Here is an 18,708-nt window from a genome sequence, read left to right on the forward strand (position 1 = left end):
ATATATAAATATATATTGTTTAAGAAAATAATGAGTTTTTATTTTCTTTATTGTTTCCTTTTGTTTTGTTTTGTTTTTTTGTTTTTGTAACATAAGAGAATAACAAAATGTTATTTTCATTATTTTCTTTAATTATTCCAAAAAATGAATGCACATGTCTACTGTCTACCAATAATAATGTGAGAAATATCTTTTAAATCAACATAAATACAGCTGTATCAATGTACATAAACATACCTTCCTGTGTGTTTATCTTAAACAGTTTTAAAATAAACCTATAGCTTTTTTAAAAAAAAAATCAGCTCTGGCTTCATTTGACGTTATAGAATATAAGTGATTTAATAAAAATAAAGATCTTTGCAGAGCATTATGACTTTCAATTAATTTACATAACAGTATGAAAAAAAAAATGTTAGGTCCTTTGCAAGTGTTATTCTTTTTCCAATGAGGTGTGTACATGTTTAGGTAGTTTTAAGTGTCATCAAGACATGCAATTTATTTTTATTTATTTATTTTTTACTAGTCCTAAAGCCCGTTCACACGGGCCATTTTTTGCAATACATTTTTTTGCATCTCTCTCTCCCCCCTCTCTTTTGCTCTCTCTCTCCCCCCTCTCTTTTGAGCTCTCTCTCTCCCCCCTCTCTTTTGCGATCTCCCCCCCTCTCTTTTGCACTCTCTCCCCTCTCTCTTTTGCGCTCTCTCTTTCTCCCCCTCTCTTTTGCTCTCTCTCCCCCCTCTCTTTTGAGCTCTCTCTCTACCCTCTCTCTTTTGCGCTCTCTCTCTCCCCTCTCTTTTGCACTCTCTCTCTCCCCCCTCTCTTTTGTGCTCTCTCTCCCCCTCTCTTTTGCGCTCTCTCTCTCCCCCTCTCTTTTGCGCCCTCTTTCTCCCCCATCTCTTTTTCTTTTGTGCTCTCTCTCTCCCCCAACTCTTTTGCACTCTCTCCCCCCTCTCTCTCCCCTCTCCTCTGCACTCTCTCTCCCCTCTCTTCTGCACTCTCTCTCCCCTCTCTTTTGTGCTCTCTCTCCCCCTTTCTTTTGCGCTCTCTCTCCCCCCTCTCTTTTGCGTGCTCTCTCCCCCCTCTCTTTTGCACGCTCTCTCCCCCCTCTCTTTTGCGCTCTCTCTCCCCCCCTCTTTTGCTCTCTCTCCCCCCTCTCTCTCCCCCTCTCTCTCTCCCCCTCTCTCTCTCCCCTCCTCTCTCTCTCCCCCTCTCTCTCTCCCCTCTCTATCTCTCCCCCTCTTTATCTCTCACCCCTCTATCTCTCCCCCCTCTATCTCTCCCCCCTCTCTCTCTCCCCTCTCTACCTCTCTCCCCTCTATCGCGCAACTGCGCTCAGCCATGCCCCCTTAAAGCTTGACCACGCCCCTTCACAGCAATTCACATGTGGCCACGTCCCCTTTACACTGGCCACGCCCCCAGCTCACACCTGGCCACGCCCACTTTGGCCGAAGATCAGCTAAGGAGTAGGGACTCAAAGGCCAGGTGTGTTTGTCCTCATGCTGTCTCTACTAAATAAATAAATATATGTATATAAATATGTATTGTTTAAGAAAATAATGAGTTTTTATTTTCTTTATTGTTTCCTTTTGTTTTTTTTGTTTTTTTTTGTTTTTGGTAACATAAGAGAATAACAAAATGTTATTTTCATTATTTTCTTTGATTATTCCAAAAATGAATGCACATGTCTACTGTCTACCAATAATAATGTGAGAAATATATTTTAAATCAACATAAATACAGCTGTATCAATGTACACAAACATACCTTCCTGTGTGTTTATCTTTATAAACAGTTTTAAAGTAAACCTATGGCTTTTTTTAAAAAAAATCAGCTCTGGCTTCATTTGACGTTATAGAATATAAGTGATTTAATAAAAATAAAGATCTTTGCAGAGCATTATGACTTTCAATTAATTTACATAACAGTATGAAAAAAAAAATGTTAGGTCCTTTGCAAGTGTTATTCTTTTTCCAATGAGGTGTGTACATGTTTATGCAGTTTTAAGTGTCATCAAGACATGCAATTTATTTTTATTTATTTATTTTTTACTAGTCCTAAAGCCCGTTCACATGGGCCATTTTTTGCAATACATTTTTTGCATCTCTCTCTCCCCCCTCTCTTTTGCTCTCTCTCTCCCCCTCTCTTTTGAGCTCTCTCTCTCCCCCCTCTCTTTTGTGCTCTCTCCCCCTCTCTTTTGCACTCTCTCCCCTCTCTCTTTTGCGCTCTCTTCATGGGCCATTTTTTGCAATACATTTTTTGCATCTCTCTCTCCCCCCTCTCTTTTGAGCTCTCTCTCTCCCCCTCTCTTTTGCGCTCTCTCTCCCCCCTCTCTTTTGCACTCTCTCTCTCCCCCCTCTCTTTTGTGCTTTCTCTCCCCCTCTCTTTTGCGCTCTCTCTCTCCCCCTCTCTTTTGCGCCCTCTCTCTCCCCCATCTCTTTTTCTTTTGTGCTCTTTCTCTCCCCCAACTCTATTGCACTCTCTCCCCCCTCTCTCTCTCCCCTCTCCTCTGCGCTCTCTCTCCCCTCTCTTCTGCGCTCTCTCTCCCCTCTCTTTTGCGCTCTCTCTCTCCCCTCTCTTTTGCGCTCTCTCTCCCCCTCTCTTTTGCGCTCTCTCTCCCCCCTCTCTTTTGCACGCTCTCTCCCCCCTCTTTTTTGCGCGCTCTCTCCTCCTCTCTTTTGCGCTCTCTCTCCCCCCTCTCTTTTGCTCTCTCTCCCCCCTCTCTCTCCCCCTCTCTCTCTCCCCCCTCTCTCTTCCCCCCCTCCTCTCTTGCCCCTCAACCCTCTCCTCTCTCCCCCCTCTCTCTTCCCCCCCACTCTCTCCCCCCTCTCTCTTCCCCCCCACTCTCTCCTCCCCTCTCTCTCTCTCTCCCCTCCTCTCTCTCCCCCTCTCTCTCTCCCCCCTCTCTCTTCCCCCCCTCCTCTCTTCCCCCTCAACCCTCTCCTCTCTCCCGCATCTCTCTTCCCCCCTCTCTCTCCCCCCTCTCTCTCTCTCCCCTCCTCTCTCTCTCCCCCTCTCTGTCTCCCCCCTCTATCTCTCCCCTCCTCTCTCTCTCCCCTCTCTACCTCTCTCCCCTCTATCGCGCAACTGTGCTCGGCCACGCCCCCTTAAAGCTTGGCCACGCCCCTTCACAGCAATTAACATGTGGCCACATCCCCTTTACATTGGCCACGCCCCCAGCTCGCACCCGGCCACGCCCACTTTGGCCGCAGATCAGCTAGGGAGTAGGGACTCAAAGGCCAGGTGTGTTTGTCCTCGTGCTGTCTCTACTGCGCATGACAGCTTCGGACAAACACACTTGGCCTTTTATATTATAAGATTTCCCCATACATAGGATCAGACTTTCAATTTTTGGCCACACTCATGTTTCCAATACTGGTAACTGCTCTCATGATGCATAATATTCTTTTTGCCCTGTCAAAATATTCACTATTTCTATTTCTGTTTTTTTTTTGTTTGTTCAGCCCATAAACTTGTGATGTAATGGATAAACTTCCAAATATCACCAATTAAGTTATCTATAGTTGTGTCCGTTTTTTATATTGCAACCTATGGCTTTTTTAAAAAACAAATTAGCTCTGGCTTCATTTGACGTTATAGAATATAAGTGATTTAATAAAAATAAAGATCTTTGCAGAGCATTATGACTTTCAATTAATTTACATAACAGTATGAAAAAAAAAAATGTTAGGTCCTTTGCAAGTGTTATTCTTTTTCCAATGAGGTGTGTACATGTTTATGTAGTTTTAAGTGTCATCAAGACATGCAATTTATTTTTATTTATTTATTTTTTACTAGTCCTAAAGCCTGTTCACATGGGCCATTTTTTGCAATACATTTTTTGCATCTCTCTCTCCCCCCTCTCTTTTGCTCTCTCTCTCCCCCCTCTCTTTTGAGCTCTCTCTCTCCCCCCTCTCTTTTGTGCTCTCTCCCCCTCTCTTTTGCACTCTCTCCCCTCTCTCTTTTGCGCTCTCTCTCTCTCCCCCCTCTCTTTTGCTCTCTCTCCCCCCCTCTCTTTTGAGCTCTCTCTCTCCCCCTCTCTTTTGCGCTCTCTCTCTCCCCCCTCTCTTTTGCACTCTCTCTCTCCCCCCTCTCTTTTGTGCTTTCTCTCCCCCTCTCTTTTGCGCTCTCTCTCTCCCCCTCTCTTTTGCGCCCTCTCTCTCCCCCATCTCTTTTTCTTTTGTGCTCTTTCTCTCCCCCAACTCTATTGCACTCTCTCCCCCCTCTCTCTCTCCCCTCTCCTCTGCGCTCTCTCTCCCCTCTCTTCTGCGCTCTCTCTCCCCTCTCTTTTGCGCTCTCTCTCTCCCCTCTCTTTTGCGCTCTCTCTCCCCCTCTCTTTTGCGCTCTCTCTCCCCCCTCTCTTTTGCACGCTCTCTCCCCCCTCTTTTGCGCGCTCTCTCCCCCTCTCTTTTGCGCCCTCTCTCCCCCCTCTCTTTTGCTCTCTCTCCCCCCTCTCTCTCCCCCTCTCTCTCTCCCCCCTCTCTCTTACCCCCCTCCTCTCTTCCCCCTCAACCCTCTCCTCTCTCCCCCCTCTCTCTTCCCCCCACTCTCTCCTCCCCTCTCTCTCTCTCCCCTCCTCTCTCTCCCCCTCTCTCTCTCCCCCCTCTCTCTTCCCCCCCTCCTCTCTTCCCCCTCAACCCTCTCCTCTCTCCCGCCTCTCTCTTCCCCCCTCTCTCTCCCCCCTCTCTCTCTCCCCTCCTCTCTCTCTCCCCCTCTCTCTCTCCCCCCTCTATCTCTCCCCCCTCTCTCTCTCCCCTCTCTACCTCTCTCCCCTATATCGCGCAACTGTGCTCGGCCACGCCCCCTTAAAGCTTGGCCACGCCCCTTCACAGCAATTAACATGTGGCCACATCCCCTTTACATTGGCCACGCCCCCAGCTCGCACCCGGCCACGCCCACTTTGGCCGCAGATCAGATAGGGAGTAGGGACTCAAAGGCCAGGTGTGTTTGTCCTCGTGCTGTCTCTACTGCGCATGACAGCTTCGGACAAACACACTTGGCCTTTTATATTATAAGATTTCCCCATACATAGGATCAGACTTTACAATTTTTGGCCACACTCATGTTTCCAATACTGTTAACTGCTCTCATGATGCATAATATTCTTTTTGCCCTGTCAAAATATTCACTATTTCTAGTTCTGTTTTTTTTTGTTTGTTCAGCCCATAAACTTGTGATGTAATGGATAAACTTCCAAATATCACCAATTAAGTTATCTATAGTTGTGTCCGTTTTTTATATTGCAAGATTAACACAGCAAATACAATTTTGTGTTGCTTTTGGGAAGTAAGAATTGTGTGTTTGAGGGGAATTATCGGAAGAAGTATTTTGTAATTGTAATCTCTGGAAAACCACATTAACAATACTGGACGACATTCAGAAATCGTTATCTGCTGAAAAAAGTGCAAGATTATGATAAATCTCAGTTTTTTGCTGTCATACGTAATAATAATAAAAATCTCTGTTTAACTAGATTATTTGTTATTTCACTATTAATCTCTTTAATTTGTACAAATATATGGTACTTTATTTCATTTTTTCATGCAATACATTTGTGTTTTTCTTTTGAGAAAATACAGTTTACTGTTAAAAAATGAATGTAAGGTTGAGTAAATTCTTGGTTATATAGAAAGTGATGAATTATTTTATTTTGATTTAATTTATTTTGCTCACCATATATTTGTAAATTTGCAGTTAATGGTATTCAAGGACTGTCAACCGTGTTCTCTTTTATTTTCCCAAACTTTTTAACAGTCTCCGAGGCTCCCTTATTTAAATGCTCTTAGAACATTCTTCTCCCTTATTTTTCACAACATTTAAAATCTTAATTTAAAATTGTACTCTTAATATTATTAGTTAATTAATTTGATGTATCTGACTGTTTAATGTCTCAAGTCCCATTGTGCCTTAAAGAGATTTAAAAGTTTTATTTTGTGATTTAGACAAAACATAAAAAAAAATTAAAAAAGTTTCCAATTTACTTTTATTTTATAATTGATAATGAACAAAGAACATTGAAATTGATAATATAAGTAAATTAGAAAGCTTTAAAAAAATTCGATGTTCTAACTAAATCATGAAAAAAAATATATATATTTTTAATAATAAAGAAATATAATTAATTTGTCGAATGTATTAAGCAAGCTAGACTGTGTGAATTTTGTTGTACCAAACTGTATAAAATTGTAAAATAAAGTGTGTTTTTTTTCAGTAACTTGAACAATTCCTTGATCTGAATTATTTTCTTCAAAAAAAGATGACAACCTTATAGTATAGTAAACATAACTACAAACCTCAGCTACTTGATATAAAATCCATATTGTGCATTGTCATACAGTCACACATTATGTAGGTTTTGTATAACTGGCGACCATTATAAAGGAAACATTTCTGTGTTTAATACATAATGATGTACTTAAGAGAAACAAGATTATATTAAGAATATTTTATAAACACCACAAAGCTCTTATCACCTAAACATTTTACAAATTTTATTACAAGACCAGAGACTCCTATTTTGCATAATCTTTCTTTACTACTCAATGCAGCCTTTCAAAGAACATAATAATAATTTAAAAAATATGAAAAACTAACATAAGAAGCTAAATGGAGCTCATTATAAAGGCAAGAAAAAAAAATAGCCAATCAGAGAAGGGAATAGACTATAAACTGGCTAATCTGTTGTCAATCATCCTCTTTCTTTTGCTGCTCAATCTCAGATAAGTAGCGTAATATTTGTCCTAATATCACACTCTTTTCTTCATCATATTTTGTTTATATTTTCAATTAATAAAGTGAATTTGTTTTTGTTTTTCTTATTATGTAATTTTTCTTATGCCGTTTTTTCCTTTACAGCCTTTATTTTCTTGTTTCACAAATTTTTTCACTTTCAACTAATTATGTAACCTTTCGTTTTTTCCGTTTTTTACCTTGCCTTTTAGTTTCTTAACTTCTTTTACTTGTTTTCGCTAGTATTTCCTATTCATATCTTTTGTTTAACTACTTACTGCGTTTTAAGAGTCTCCTCTCCCTCCCTGGCTGAGCACATCTGCCTGTCGCCATCTTGTGGGCCGGCCTTCCCCTTCCCGCCCACTCGCGTTGACATAATTGTGTTTACTTCACCTCAGGCAGCCATCTCCTACCGAGCTTCGTAACTTTGTTGCTTCCAGTTACACTCGGTTCATATATTGTTACTCACACTATATTATTATCCTATATTGCCATCTTCTGGCCAATGTTTATAATTTAGTTATTTTAGAGTTGATTTTGATAAATTTAGTCATTATTAATTTTTCTTCATACGGTTTTTTATGTGACAAATTAATTCATTTTGCTCTAAGTATTTACATTTATTGCATTACATATTTAAGGGAGTTTAATTAATATATATATATATATATATATATATATATATATATATATATATATATATATATATATATATATATATATATATTATATTATTATATTATATAATACGTTTTTTCCAACTATAATTTATGATGTCAGAAAATACTGTATGCACATCTCCCTTAACTGTTCAAGCAGTGCAAACCATGATAGACTCTTCTATGAATAATTTATATAATAAAATGTCCTCACTGATGGGTATGAAAGAGAAAAATAAATCTTTAAAGAGAAAAAACCCTTCAATTGCCTTAAAAGCAAGTAAAACACATATCAAAATCTCGTCAGCTCCTGTCTGACTCTAATTTTCCTCACAGCAAAGGAACTAAAACCGCTGTAAAAAGGACCCTGCACCCCAAGGTTACTCAAATGGGGAATACCAATATTTGTCTTAAAGCAAAATCTAAAACTAAATATTGTGAAAAGATTCCATCCTCAGAATCTGATACCTCAGATGAGGATGAGTATACAGATATTAACTCTGATTTATTTAATGAATCTGACGATTCTGAAGAAAAAGAAATCTAAAAAATGTAATGATTTTATTGAGGACGAAGAAGATTTTATTGATTGTCTGGGTAATCCCAGGTTCAAACCAGATGATTTACACCATCCTCGCTCTGCCGAATGGTGCCCTCCTATTGAGTTGGCAAAATTTATAGATTACCAACTACGTAAACCCCTTAAAAAACAATCCAAAATTTTAAAATTTATTGGTACACCTGGTTACAAACTAAAGAAAGGAATTGACAGATCATGGAAGATCTGTCAAGACAAACTTTTAGATTCAGTCGGCCCCTTAACTAAATTGTTTGAGTTATCCAAACAAGGTGTAGCTGAAAATTCTCCCTTAGACCCTTATACTGTTCGTGAATGGGTTCAAAGACTTCTCTGTTTTGTGGGAAATGCCAATTGTGCTATGTCCTGTGAAAAAAGGCATAACATTCTTCGAAAAATTGACCCTAAGATATCCGACTTTTCATCTAACAACATTGCCTCTGATGATAATGGTCTCTTATTTGGAGATTCTTATTTGAAAGATTTGAATAATTATGTTAATACCTTCTCTAACTTAAACAAGGTCAAAACTTCAGTCAAGAAATTTTTTTATCCCAACCAGGGTTTTTCTGACAGGGCCGGGAGAGGCAGAGGCTGCTTACCTATCCAGGTGTCACTATTTCCCACACCAATCCCAATATCCTTCCCAGTTTCAATCACAATATCACAGAAATTATCAAGAACCCTCTACCTCTTCCTTCTTCCCTTCGAGAGGACGCCCGGAACCAAAGAGGATTCAGGAGTAGAACTAGAGCTAGACAAGCTCCAGGTAAATGTATTATTTCCTCCCATTTTCCCAGAAAAAAATTGGTGGCAGACTCACCCTATTTGCCCAAAATTGGGATGTAATTACCTCAGACCCTTGGGTTCTTCAAGCTGTGTCAGGTATTCATATAGAATTCACGTCTCTTCCTATCCAAGTCAGTTTTCCTCAACCCATTCATTTTTCTCAAGAAGAAACTTTTCTGGTCAAAAGGGAAATTTCAACCTTTTTTTCCAAAAAAGCAATTCTTCCAGTTGCTCATCCTCACAACATTTATTTAAGCTTATTACTTATTACTTATTACTTATTTTTAGTAAAAAAGAAAAACAATCAATTCAGACCAGTTATAAATCTAAAATCCCTAAATGCTTATGTGGTATACCATCATTTCAAAATGGAAGGCATACATTTACTAAGAGAATGTTTAAAAAAAAACGATTGGTTAGTTCGTCTGGATCTCACAGACGCTTATCTAACTGTACCAATTGCTCAGGAACACGGGAAATTTTTGACTTTCCATTGGGAAGACCAATATTGGAATTCCACCTGTCTTTCTTTCGGTTTGTCTTCAGCCCCCTGGATTTTCACGAAATTACTCAAACCGGTAGTGGCTTGTTTGAGACTTCGGGGTGTTCGTCTGATAATTTATCTAGACAACATTTTAATAATGGACCAAGATTTTCTGTCTCTTCAAGGTCATCTCTCTTCCACAATTTCCTTATTAGAATCTCTAGGCTTTATCGTGAACAAACAGAAGTCGGTCCTTTTCCCTACCAAATCTTTAATTTTCTTGGGATTTCAAATAGATACTGTTCTTTCCACTTTGAGCCTTCCTGCAGACAAAGTGAAGAACATTAAGAAAGAAATTACAAAAACGTTATCCAAAGATTCGGTCCCTATCAGAACTATAGCCAGAATAGTAGGTTTACTATCTTCCTCTATTCAGGCTATATTTCCTGCACCATTACATTATCGCAAACTTCAGAGATTGAAAATCCGTCATTTGAGAAAAGGTCTTTCTTATTCTCATTTGATCCCTTTATCTTCAGAAGCCAAAGAAGAACTATCCTGGTGGTTTTCTCATTTGGAAGCTTGGAATGGGAGAGCTATTTTTGGCAAGACTCCCGATTTCATTATAGAATCCAACGCCAGTCTTTCAGGCTGGGGAGCGCGTTGTGGTCCATCCATTACAGGTGGCAAATGGACATTTTCATATCAATTGTTTAGAGTTATTGGCTGGCTCGTTTGCAGTAAAATGTTTTGCCAAATGTTCTTCTCCAGTTTCTATTCTCCTGCGTATGGACAACATTTCTGCGGTGCAGTATCTCAACTGTTTGGGAGGCTTCAAGTCCAGGGATTTGTCCAATATAACCAAATAGTTTTTTCATCTTTGTTTGGACAGGAATATTTCTGTCAAAGCAGAATATATTCCAGGACAATCAAACTCAGGGGCGGATTGGGGATCTAGTCATTTGACGGATTACAGCGACTGGAGATTGGACAGGAACATTTTTCTTTCCCTTCAATCTCTCAGAGGTCCCTTTTGTTTGGATCTTTTTGCATCCAGGACCAATTTCCAGATTTGTCCGTACTTCAGCTGGTGTCTGGATCTGGAGGCAGCGGCCATAGATGCTTTTCTTCATCCATGGCCTCTTCAGAAAGCTTATGCTTTCCCTCCTTTTTCAATGATTCCGAGGACAATTTCAACGGTCCACAGGGATCTTCTATGTTTAACGATTGTGACCCCCTTTTTGCCGACACAGTCATGGTACCCATCTCTATTGGAGATGTCCATCAAACTCCCGATCCTGTTTCCTCTCCTACCCCATCTTCTCACGTATCCAGAGGGCAATTGTCACAGTTTAGTTTTCCAAGGCTCTCTTCTTCTAGTAGCATGGACAATCTCAGGGGACCCTGGGCTCTCTGAGGTCTTTCGGAGGGAGCTAAATCCCTCATTCAAGATTCATGGGCCCCAGGTACTCGTAGATGCTACTTCGCCACATGGTCTAAATGGTCTGGCTGGTGCTTGCGGAGAGATTTGGATTGTTTCTGTAGATTTAACCGAAATTATCAACTACCTGTCTCATCTTTTTGATTCAGGTCTTGCATATAGAACCATTAACGTCCATCATTCAGCTATTTCAGCCAGACATAATTTAATCAATAACCTTCCCATCGGCAAACATCCTTTAGTTTGTAGGGTTCTCAAGGCCATCAGATTAAAACGCCCTCCGATCCCTAAACATGAATTTGTCTGGGATGTGGATCTAATTTTCTCTCTTTTTAAATCTTGGCCTGATAATATTTCCTTATCCCTAAAACAACTTTCCGCTAAACTTGCTACTCTTCTATGCTTAATCTCTTTTAGACGAGTGTCTAATGTGAAAGCTTTAGATTGGAATTCTAAACGTTTCTCTCCTGAAGGAGTTACCTTTTTTCTTTCCCGTAGAACTAAGACTCTTTCTACCTCCATTTTCTACCCTTATCTTCCTTCCGAACCGTCTCTATGTGTGGTTGAATGTTTAAAATCTTATGAGTCTAGAATTTCAACTTTTAGAAAACCATCTGATAATCAACTTCTGATTTCTTTTGTTTCTCCTTATGCTCCTATCACTTCTACTTCCATTGCTAGGTGGGTTAAATGGGTCATGAAAGAAGCCGGTATTAATATTTCTTTTTCAGCTCATTCTGTTAGAGGTTCTGCTGCCTCAAAGGCCTTTTTAAAATCCGCCCCACTCCAACAAATTTTGAGTGCGGCAGATTGGTCTTCAGACTCCATTTTCAAACAATTTTATTTCAGACCCATTCAACATGCCTCTCTTAATTTATTTTCTTAATATGCTTTAAACTTGCAAAATAGGAGTCTCTGGTCTTGTAATAAAATTCTGATTATCCTAATTCTTTGAAGGTATAATCTAGATTTTATTAAAGACACATAGACAAGTATTTTCCCACCTCAAATATGTTTCTATTTCCCACCCTTTTTATTGGTGTATATTATTAATATTTTTTGTCTTTAACAGTTTCCATATAAATACAATCCTTTCCTGACGTCTGGATTCATACCTTCAAACCATGAATTTCATCATTCATCAATTGGATCCTGGATTTCTTGTCTAACTTCAATCAAACTCATCAATTCCTGGAGTTTCTTCTATCAATTCTTCAAGAAGTTGGCTTTTATTATCCTTTGTTGTTTTGGACTTTTTGGACTTTTTATGGTGCTTAATATCTTGTTCTTTGTGAGCATCAGTTAAGAAAGAGGATGATTGACAACAGATTAGCCAGTTTATAGTCTATTCCCTTCTCTGATTGGCTATTTTTTTTTTCTTGCCTTTATAATAAGCTTCATTTAGCTTCTTATGTTAGTTTTTCATATTTGTTATATTATTCTTATGTTCTTTGAAAGGCTGCATTGAGTAGTAAAGAAAGATTATGCAAAATACTTGTCTCTGTGTCTTTAATAAAATCTAGATTATACCTTCAAAGAATTAGGATAATCGGAATTACACATGAAAATACATTTTTACTTTAAAATATAATCAAGTCACATCTATAAAACTACATATTTTACACAGATGTGTAATATTTCTTAACACAAAAGACACACACAATACAAATTTGTACTAGTGTTTTGAAAACTCAGAGATTATAAAAAAAAAGAGGAAGGTTTTTGTACAGCTCTGTATCACTGTGAGAGGGAAGCTGCTATACTGCTGACAGTAATAATCTGCTGCATCTTCTGCTTGCACTCCGCTGATTGTGAGAGTGAAATCAGTGCAAAAAACAAAGAAAAAAGTTTTCCCTGCGCTAAGGAAAAGGCACCAATAAACCAAGGGAAAAAATGGAGACCCCTATCTCCACAACAAGAAACAGAAAATTTGTATTTTGAAAATCGTGTCCCAAAAGGAACCAGATATTTCAAAAGACCTTGGCGCTGCAAAAAATTGCGGCTAAAACTAGTGATTGGATAAACCGTGGCAATAGTCAAAATATTAAAATATGAAACCTTTGGCCTCAGTAATGAGATAACGTGGTTTAAAAGATACAATGTGAATTTATTTGTACAATATTAAACATAAAAATAAAAAAGCTGATCAGCAAAAGAGCAATAAAAAAAAATTGTAACAATTAGATAATAAAAATGTAGCAATCAAACTAACTTGACACAATATAGCAAGACACAATTTAGCGGTATAGCAGATATCAGTGTAGCATCAGAAATAACAAAAAACAAAACAACCCTGGAGCTGATATGCGATCCAAATGTTGAAAGTCCGGAATAGAAGTAAGCGGTCGAGATCCACAGCTGATTCCTTGAGAAGCAAAGTGAGGCTGGAACGACAAACGGATCCAAATCATACACAAGCAGAAAACCAAACAAAAGGTGTTCACTTTTACTTACACCGTGTCTTGGTTACTGCTGCGACGATGGGTCCCTTTTAGCAAGCTGTAGCAGAGCCGGATAAGCCTTTGGAACAAATACCGGATTTTTCAAGGATACTCCGCTGAAGTTACAGTTAACACAGAAGCCGGTCTGTGTAGGTAATGTTACGTCAGGTGACGTGGAGTGGGAGGAGCAACGCGTTTCAGCCCGGTCAGGGCCTTTGTCAAGCTCCAGAGAGGTGTAATACAGGGCTTTTTAAACCTGTATTAGCTGTGCTCATTGGTTGGATATCGCAAATGGGAGTGCCTTATGCATAAGAGACATAATGGTAACAGTTGCGCCATATACAGATTAATAGTTAATCACTGTGCAATATTGATGCAATATACAATATGATGATACAAAGAATAGAACTATAGACATCTTAAACTTTATGCCATTCAATAATTAACATTTGATTATATTAAAATTATTCTCTCTATTTACTGAGACCAAATGACCCATAAAGTGAAAAAAATATAGAATAAGTTTAGAATAAGTTTTCTTTCTCCGTGCAGAATAGTGACATACAGCACTGAACATCCAATCTGTTAGATTGATGGTTAATAGAAAAATAATAATAGCAATATATTAGTGCCATCAAAGAGAATATATATTTTTTGGGGAATGTTAACATAAAAAGTCCCTAAAAAAGTTTTTTTAAAAAAAATTCATAAAAAGTTCATAAAAAATTCATAAAAAATAAAAAAATAATAAATAATAATTTCATAATTTTATGAAGAATAAAAAAAAAAAAAAAAAAAGTTATAAGAACAGAAAATATCAATCCCTAAGATAACACCCTATATCGAAGTCAATGTTTAAACCATTGGGTTGTAAAGTTTTTAAATTAAAAATCCAATTTGTTTCTTTTTTAATAAGCTGGGACTGTATGTTTCCACCCCTCCAATTATTTTTAACTTTTTCTATTCCTATGAACGAGAAGTGTGCAAGGTTGCCATTATTACATGCCGCGAAATGTTTTGGCACTGGAAGGTCTTTATTCCTATCGGAATCATGATTTTCAATTGACCATATGTGCTCACGTATACGGTCACGTAGCGGTCTTTCAGACTCGCCTATATACTGCTTGCCACAACGACACTGTATTAAATAAATAACAAATCTGTCAGAGCACCTAATGGTATCCTTTATTTTATAGGATTTTCCCGTGATGTTAGAGGTGAAATCTTTCTGTTTTTTAGAATGTTTACATGATTTACATTTTAGACAAGGGAAAAAGCCATTTAATTTTTTACCTGTTAAATCGATCTGTAATTGGATTTTGTTATTATATTTTTTATTTTCAGTGGGGGCCAAAATAGTTTTCAAATTACGGGCCTTTTTATAAACAATTTGTGGTTTTGATGGTAGAATTGGACCTAGTTGTTCATCATTTTTAAGAATACCCCAGTGTTTATTTAATATTTTCTCAACTAAATATTTGTTACTGCAGTAGTCAGTAATAAATGGGATAAAAGTATGGTCATTTTTTCTTTGCTGCTTTCTATTAATAGATCTTGTACTATTTTGTACTAGTTCTTGTCTGTTGACGTCTCTCACTTCCCCCCGTATTTTTTCTATCTTGTTTTTATCATAACCTCTCTCTAAAAATTTTTTTGTGAGTATATCTGACTGAGTATCAAAATCTGACAGGTTAGAACAGTTTTTTTTAACACGTAGGAATTGGCCTTTTGGAATATTTTCTATCCATCTTGGGTGATGGCAACTAGTGTAGTGAATGTAGCTGTTGGCATCTACACTTTTAAAGTGTATTTTGGATAGAATTTTATGGTTTTCATGGAATAGTTCTAAGTCTAAAAAACTTATCTTATGTCTACTTTTTTCACATGTAAATTTAAGATTTAGTTCATTATTGTTCATTGAGGAAACAAATTCCTCTAATAGCTGTTCGTTGCCTCTCCAAATAATGAGGATATCGTCTATGTAACGATTATATGACACCAGGTTTGCTCCAAATCTAGTGTTCACTAGGAACGACTCTTCCCAATGTCCCATAAACAAATTTGCATAACTTGGAGCAAACCTGGTGCCCATAGCCGTTCCTCTCTCTTGGTTGTAGAATTGGAAATTATAATTGAAAAAATTATGTGTCAAAATGAATTCAATTGATTTTAACAAAAATTCCCTTTGTTCACTCTTTATCGTATTATCATTATCTAAAAAATGTTTAGTAGCTCGTAAGCCATCTGTATGATTAATACAGGTGTATAGAGATGTAACATCACACGTGACAAGAAGAAAATCCTCTTGCCACGGGATGTTTTCTATTACTTTTAATACGTCTGTGGAGTCTTTTAGGTAAGACGGGAGAGATCTAACATATTTTTGAAGAAAGATATCTAAATATTCGGAAAGATTGGCTGTAAGCGACCCTATTCCCGATATAATGCTCCAAGTTATGCAAATTTGTTTATGGGACATTGGGAAGAGTCGTTCCTAGTGAACACTAGACTTGGAGCAAACCTGGTGTCATATAATCGTTACATAGACGATATCCTCATTATTTGGAGAGGCAACGAACAGCTATTAGAGGAATTTGTTTCCTCAATGAACAATAATGAACTAAATCTTAAATTTACATGTGAAAAAAGTAGACATAAGATAAGTTTTTTAGACTTAGAACTAATCCATGAAAACCATAAAATTCTATCCAAAATACACTTTAAAAGTGTAGATGCCAACAGCTACATTCACTACACTAGTTGCCATCACCCAAGATGGATAGAAAATATTCCAAAAGGCCAATTCCTACGTGTTAAAAAAAACTGTTCTAACCTGTCAGATTTTGATACTCAGTCAGATATACTCACAAAAAAATTTTTAGAGAGAGGTTATGATAAAAACAAGATAGAAAAAATACGGGGGGAAGTGAGAGACGTCAACAGACAAGAACTAGTACAAAATAGTACAAGATCTATTAATAGAAAGCAGCAAAGAAAAAATGACCATACTTTTATCCCATTTATTACTGACTACTGCAGTAACAAATATTTAGTTGAGAAAATATTAAATAAACACTGGGGTATTCTTAAAAATGATGAACAACTAGGTCCAATTTTACCATCAAAACCACAAATTGTTTATAAAAAGGCCCGTAATTTGAAAACTATTTTGGCCCCCACTGAAAATAAAAAATATAATAACAAAATCCAATTACAGATCGATTTAACAGGTAAAAAATTAAATGGCTTTTTCCCTTGTCTAAAATGTAAATCATGTAAACATTCTAAAAAACAGAAAGATTTCACCTCTAACATCACGGGAAAATCCTATAAAATAAAGGATACCATTAGGTGCTCTGACAGATTTGTTATTTATTTAATACAGTGTCGTTGTGGCAAGCAGTATATAGGCGAGTCTGAAAGACCGCTACGTGACCGTATACGTGAGCACATATGGTCAATTGAAAATCATGATTCCGATAGGAATAAAGACCTTCCAGTGCCAAAACATTTCGCGGCATGTAATAATGGCAACCTTGCACACTTCTCGTTCATAGGAATAGAAAAAGTTAAAAATAATTGGAGGGGTGGAAACATACAGTCCCAGCTTATTAAAAAAGAAACAAATTGGATTTTTAATTTAAAAACTTTACAACCCAATGGTTTAAACATTGACTTCGATATAGGGTGTTATCTTAGGGATTGATATTTTCTGTTCTTATAACTTTTTTTTTTTTTTTTTTTTATTCTTCATAAAATTATGAAATTATTATTTATTATTTTTTTATTTTTTATGAATTTTTTATGAACTTTTTATGAATTTTTTTAAAAAAAACTTTTTTAGGGACTTTTTATGTTAACATTCCCCAAAAAATATATATTCTCTTTGATGGCACTAATATATTGCTATTATTATTTTTCTATTAACCATCAATCTAACAGATTGGATGTTCAGTGCTGTATGTCACTATTCTGCACGGAGAAAGAAAACTTATTCTAAACTTATTCTATATTTTTTTCACTTTATGGGTCATTTGGTCTCAGTAAATAGAGAGAATAATTTTAATATAATCAAATGTTAATTATTGAATGGCATAAAGTTTAAGATGTCTATAGTTCTATTCTTTGTATCATCATATTGTATATTGCATCAATATTGCACAGTGATTAACTATTAATCTGTATATGGCGCAACTGTTACCATTATGTCTCTTATGCATAAGGCACTCCCATTTGCGATATCCAACCAATGAGCACAGCTAATACAGGTTTAAAAAGCCCTGTATTACACCTCTCTGGAGCTTGACAAAGGCCCTGACCGGGCTGAAACGCGTTGCTCCTCCCACTCCACGTCACCTGACGTAACATTACCTACACAGACCGGCTTCTGTGTTAACTGTAACTTCAGCGGAGTATCCTTGAAAAATCCGGTATTTGTTCCAAAGGCTTATCCGGCTCTGCTACAGCTTGCTAAAAGGGACCCATCGTCGCAGCAGTAACCAAGACACGGTGTAAGTAAAAGTGAACACCTTTTGTTTGGTTTTCTGCTTGTGTATGATTTGGATCCGTTTGTCGTTCCAGCCTCACTTTGCTTCTCAAGGAATCAGCTGTGGATCTCGACCGCTTACTTCTATTCCGGACTTTCAACATTTGGATCGCATATCAGCTCCAGGGTTGTTTTGTTTTTTGTTATTTCTGATGCTACACTGATATCTGCTATACCGCTAAATTGTGTCTTGCTATATTGTGTCAAGTTAGTTTGATTGCTACATTTTTATTATCTAATTGTTACAATTTTTTTTTATTGCTCTTTTGCTGATCAGCTTTTTTATTTTTATGTTTAATATTGTACAAATAAATTCACATTGTATCTTTTAAACCACGTTATCTCATTACTGAGGCCAAAGGTTTCATATTTTAATATTTTGACTATTGCCACGGTTTATCCAATCACTAGTTTTAGCCGCAATTTTTTGCAGCGCCAAGGTCTTTTGAAATATCTGGTTCCTTTTGGGACACGATTTTCAAAATACAAATTTTCTGAGAGTGAAATCAGTACCAGACCCACTGCCGCTGAACCTGTCTGGGGTCCCTGTGTGTTTGCTGCTTGCGTAATAGATAAGAAGCTTGGGTGGTTGCCCTGATTTCTGTAGGTACCAGTTTAGGTAGTTGCTAACACTACTACTAGTTTTACATGTGATGGTGACACTTTCACCAGGTGACACTGTGACATCTGGAGACTGAGTCAGCACAATTTGTCCACAGGAACCTGAAGAATAGAAAATAATGGATAATTTATTTCAATATTCAATTTTTCTCCAACTATGTATAACGGTTTTACAACATCTGAGACAAAATAAGAACAATCACTTACACTGAATATAGCACAACAATAAACACAGCAGATAAGTTGGATAAAGCATCTTTGTGTTACTGAGAGAGCTCAGATACAGACTGATGTCACCTGCACAATGTAATATGTACATCAGCTGAGACTGGAGAGGAAACGTCTGGTTATGCAAAACTGCACAATGCAAATAATATCTCACTTCACTTGTCTGTTATAGATTTATAAATATGATTTACTGCATAT

The 18,708-nt window shown here is 37.4% G+C and overlaps 1 gene segment (V, D, J or C); it reads right to left on the reverse strand.

Annotated features, from left to right (window-relative positions):
- Positions 1-12,349: 12,349 nt before the first annotated feature.
- On the reverse strand, positions 12,350-18,549 carry LOC128647547 (immunoglobulin kappa variable 6-21-like). The segment is given in 3 exon segments: positions 12,350-12,528; positions 18,175-18,384; positions 18,490-18,549. Coding segments are annotated over 3 exon segments (438 nt in total).
- Positions 18,550-18,708: the final 159 nt, after the last annotated feature.

This window comes from Bombina bombina, chromosome 2 (genome assembly GCF_027579735.1).
Source record: "Bombina bombina isolate aBomBom1 chromosome 2, aBomBom1.pri, whole genome shotgun sequence".
Classification (NCBI taxonomy): domain Eukaryota; kingdom Metazoa; phylum Chordata; class Amphibia; order Anura; family Bombinatoridae; genus Bombina; species Bombina bombina.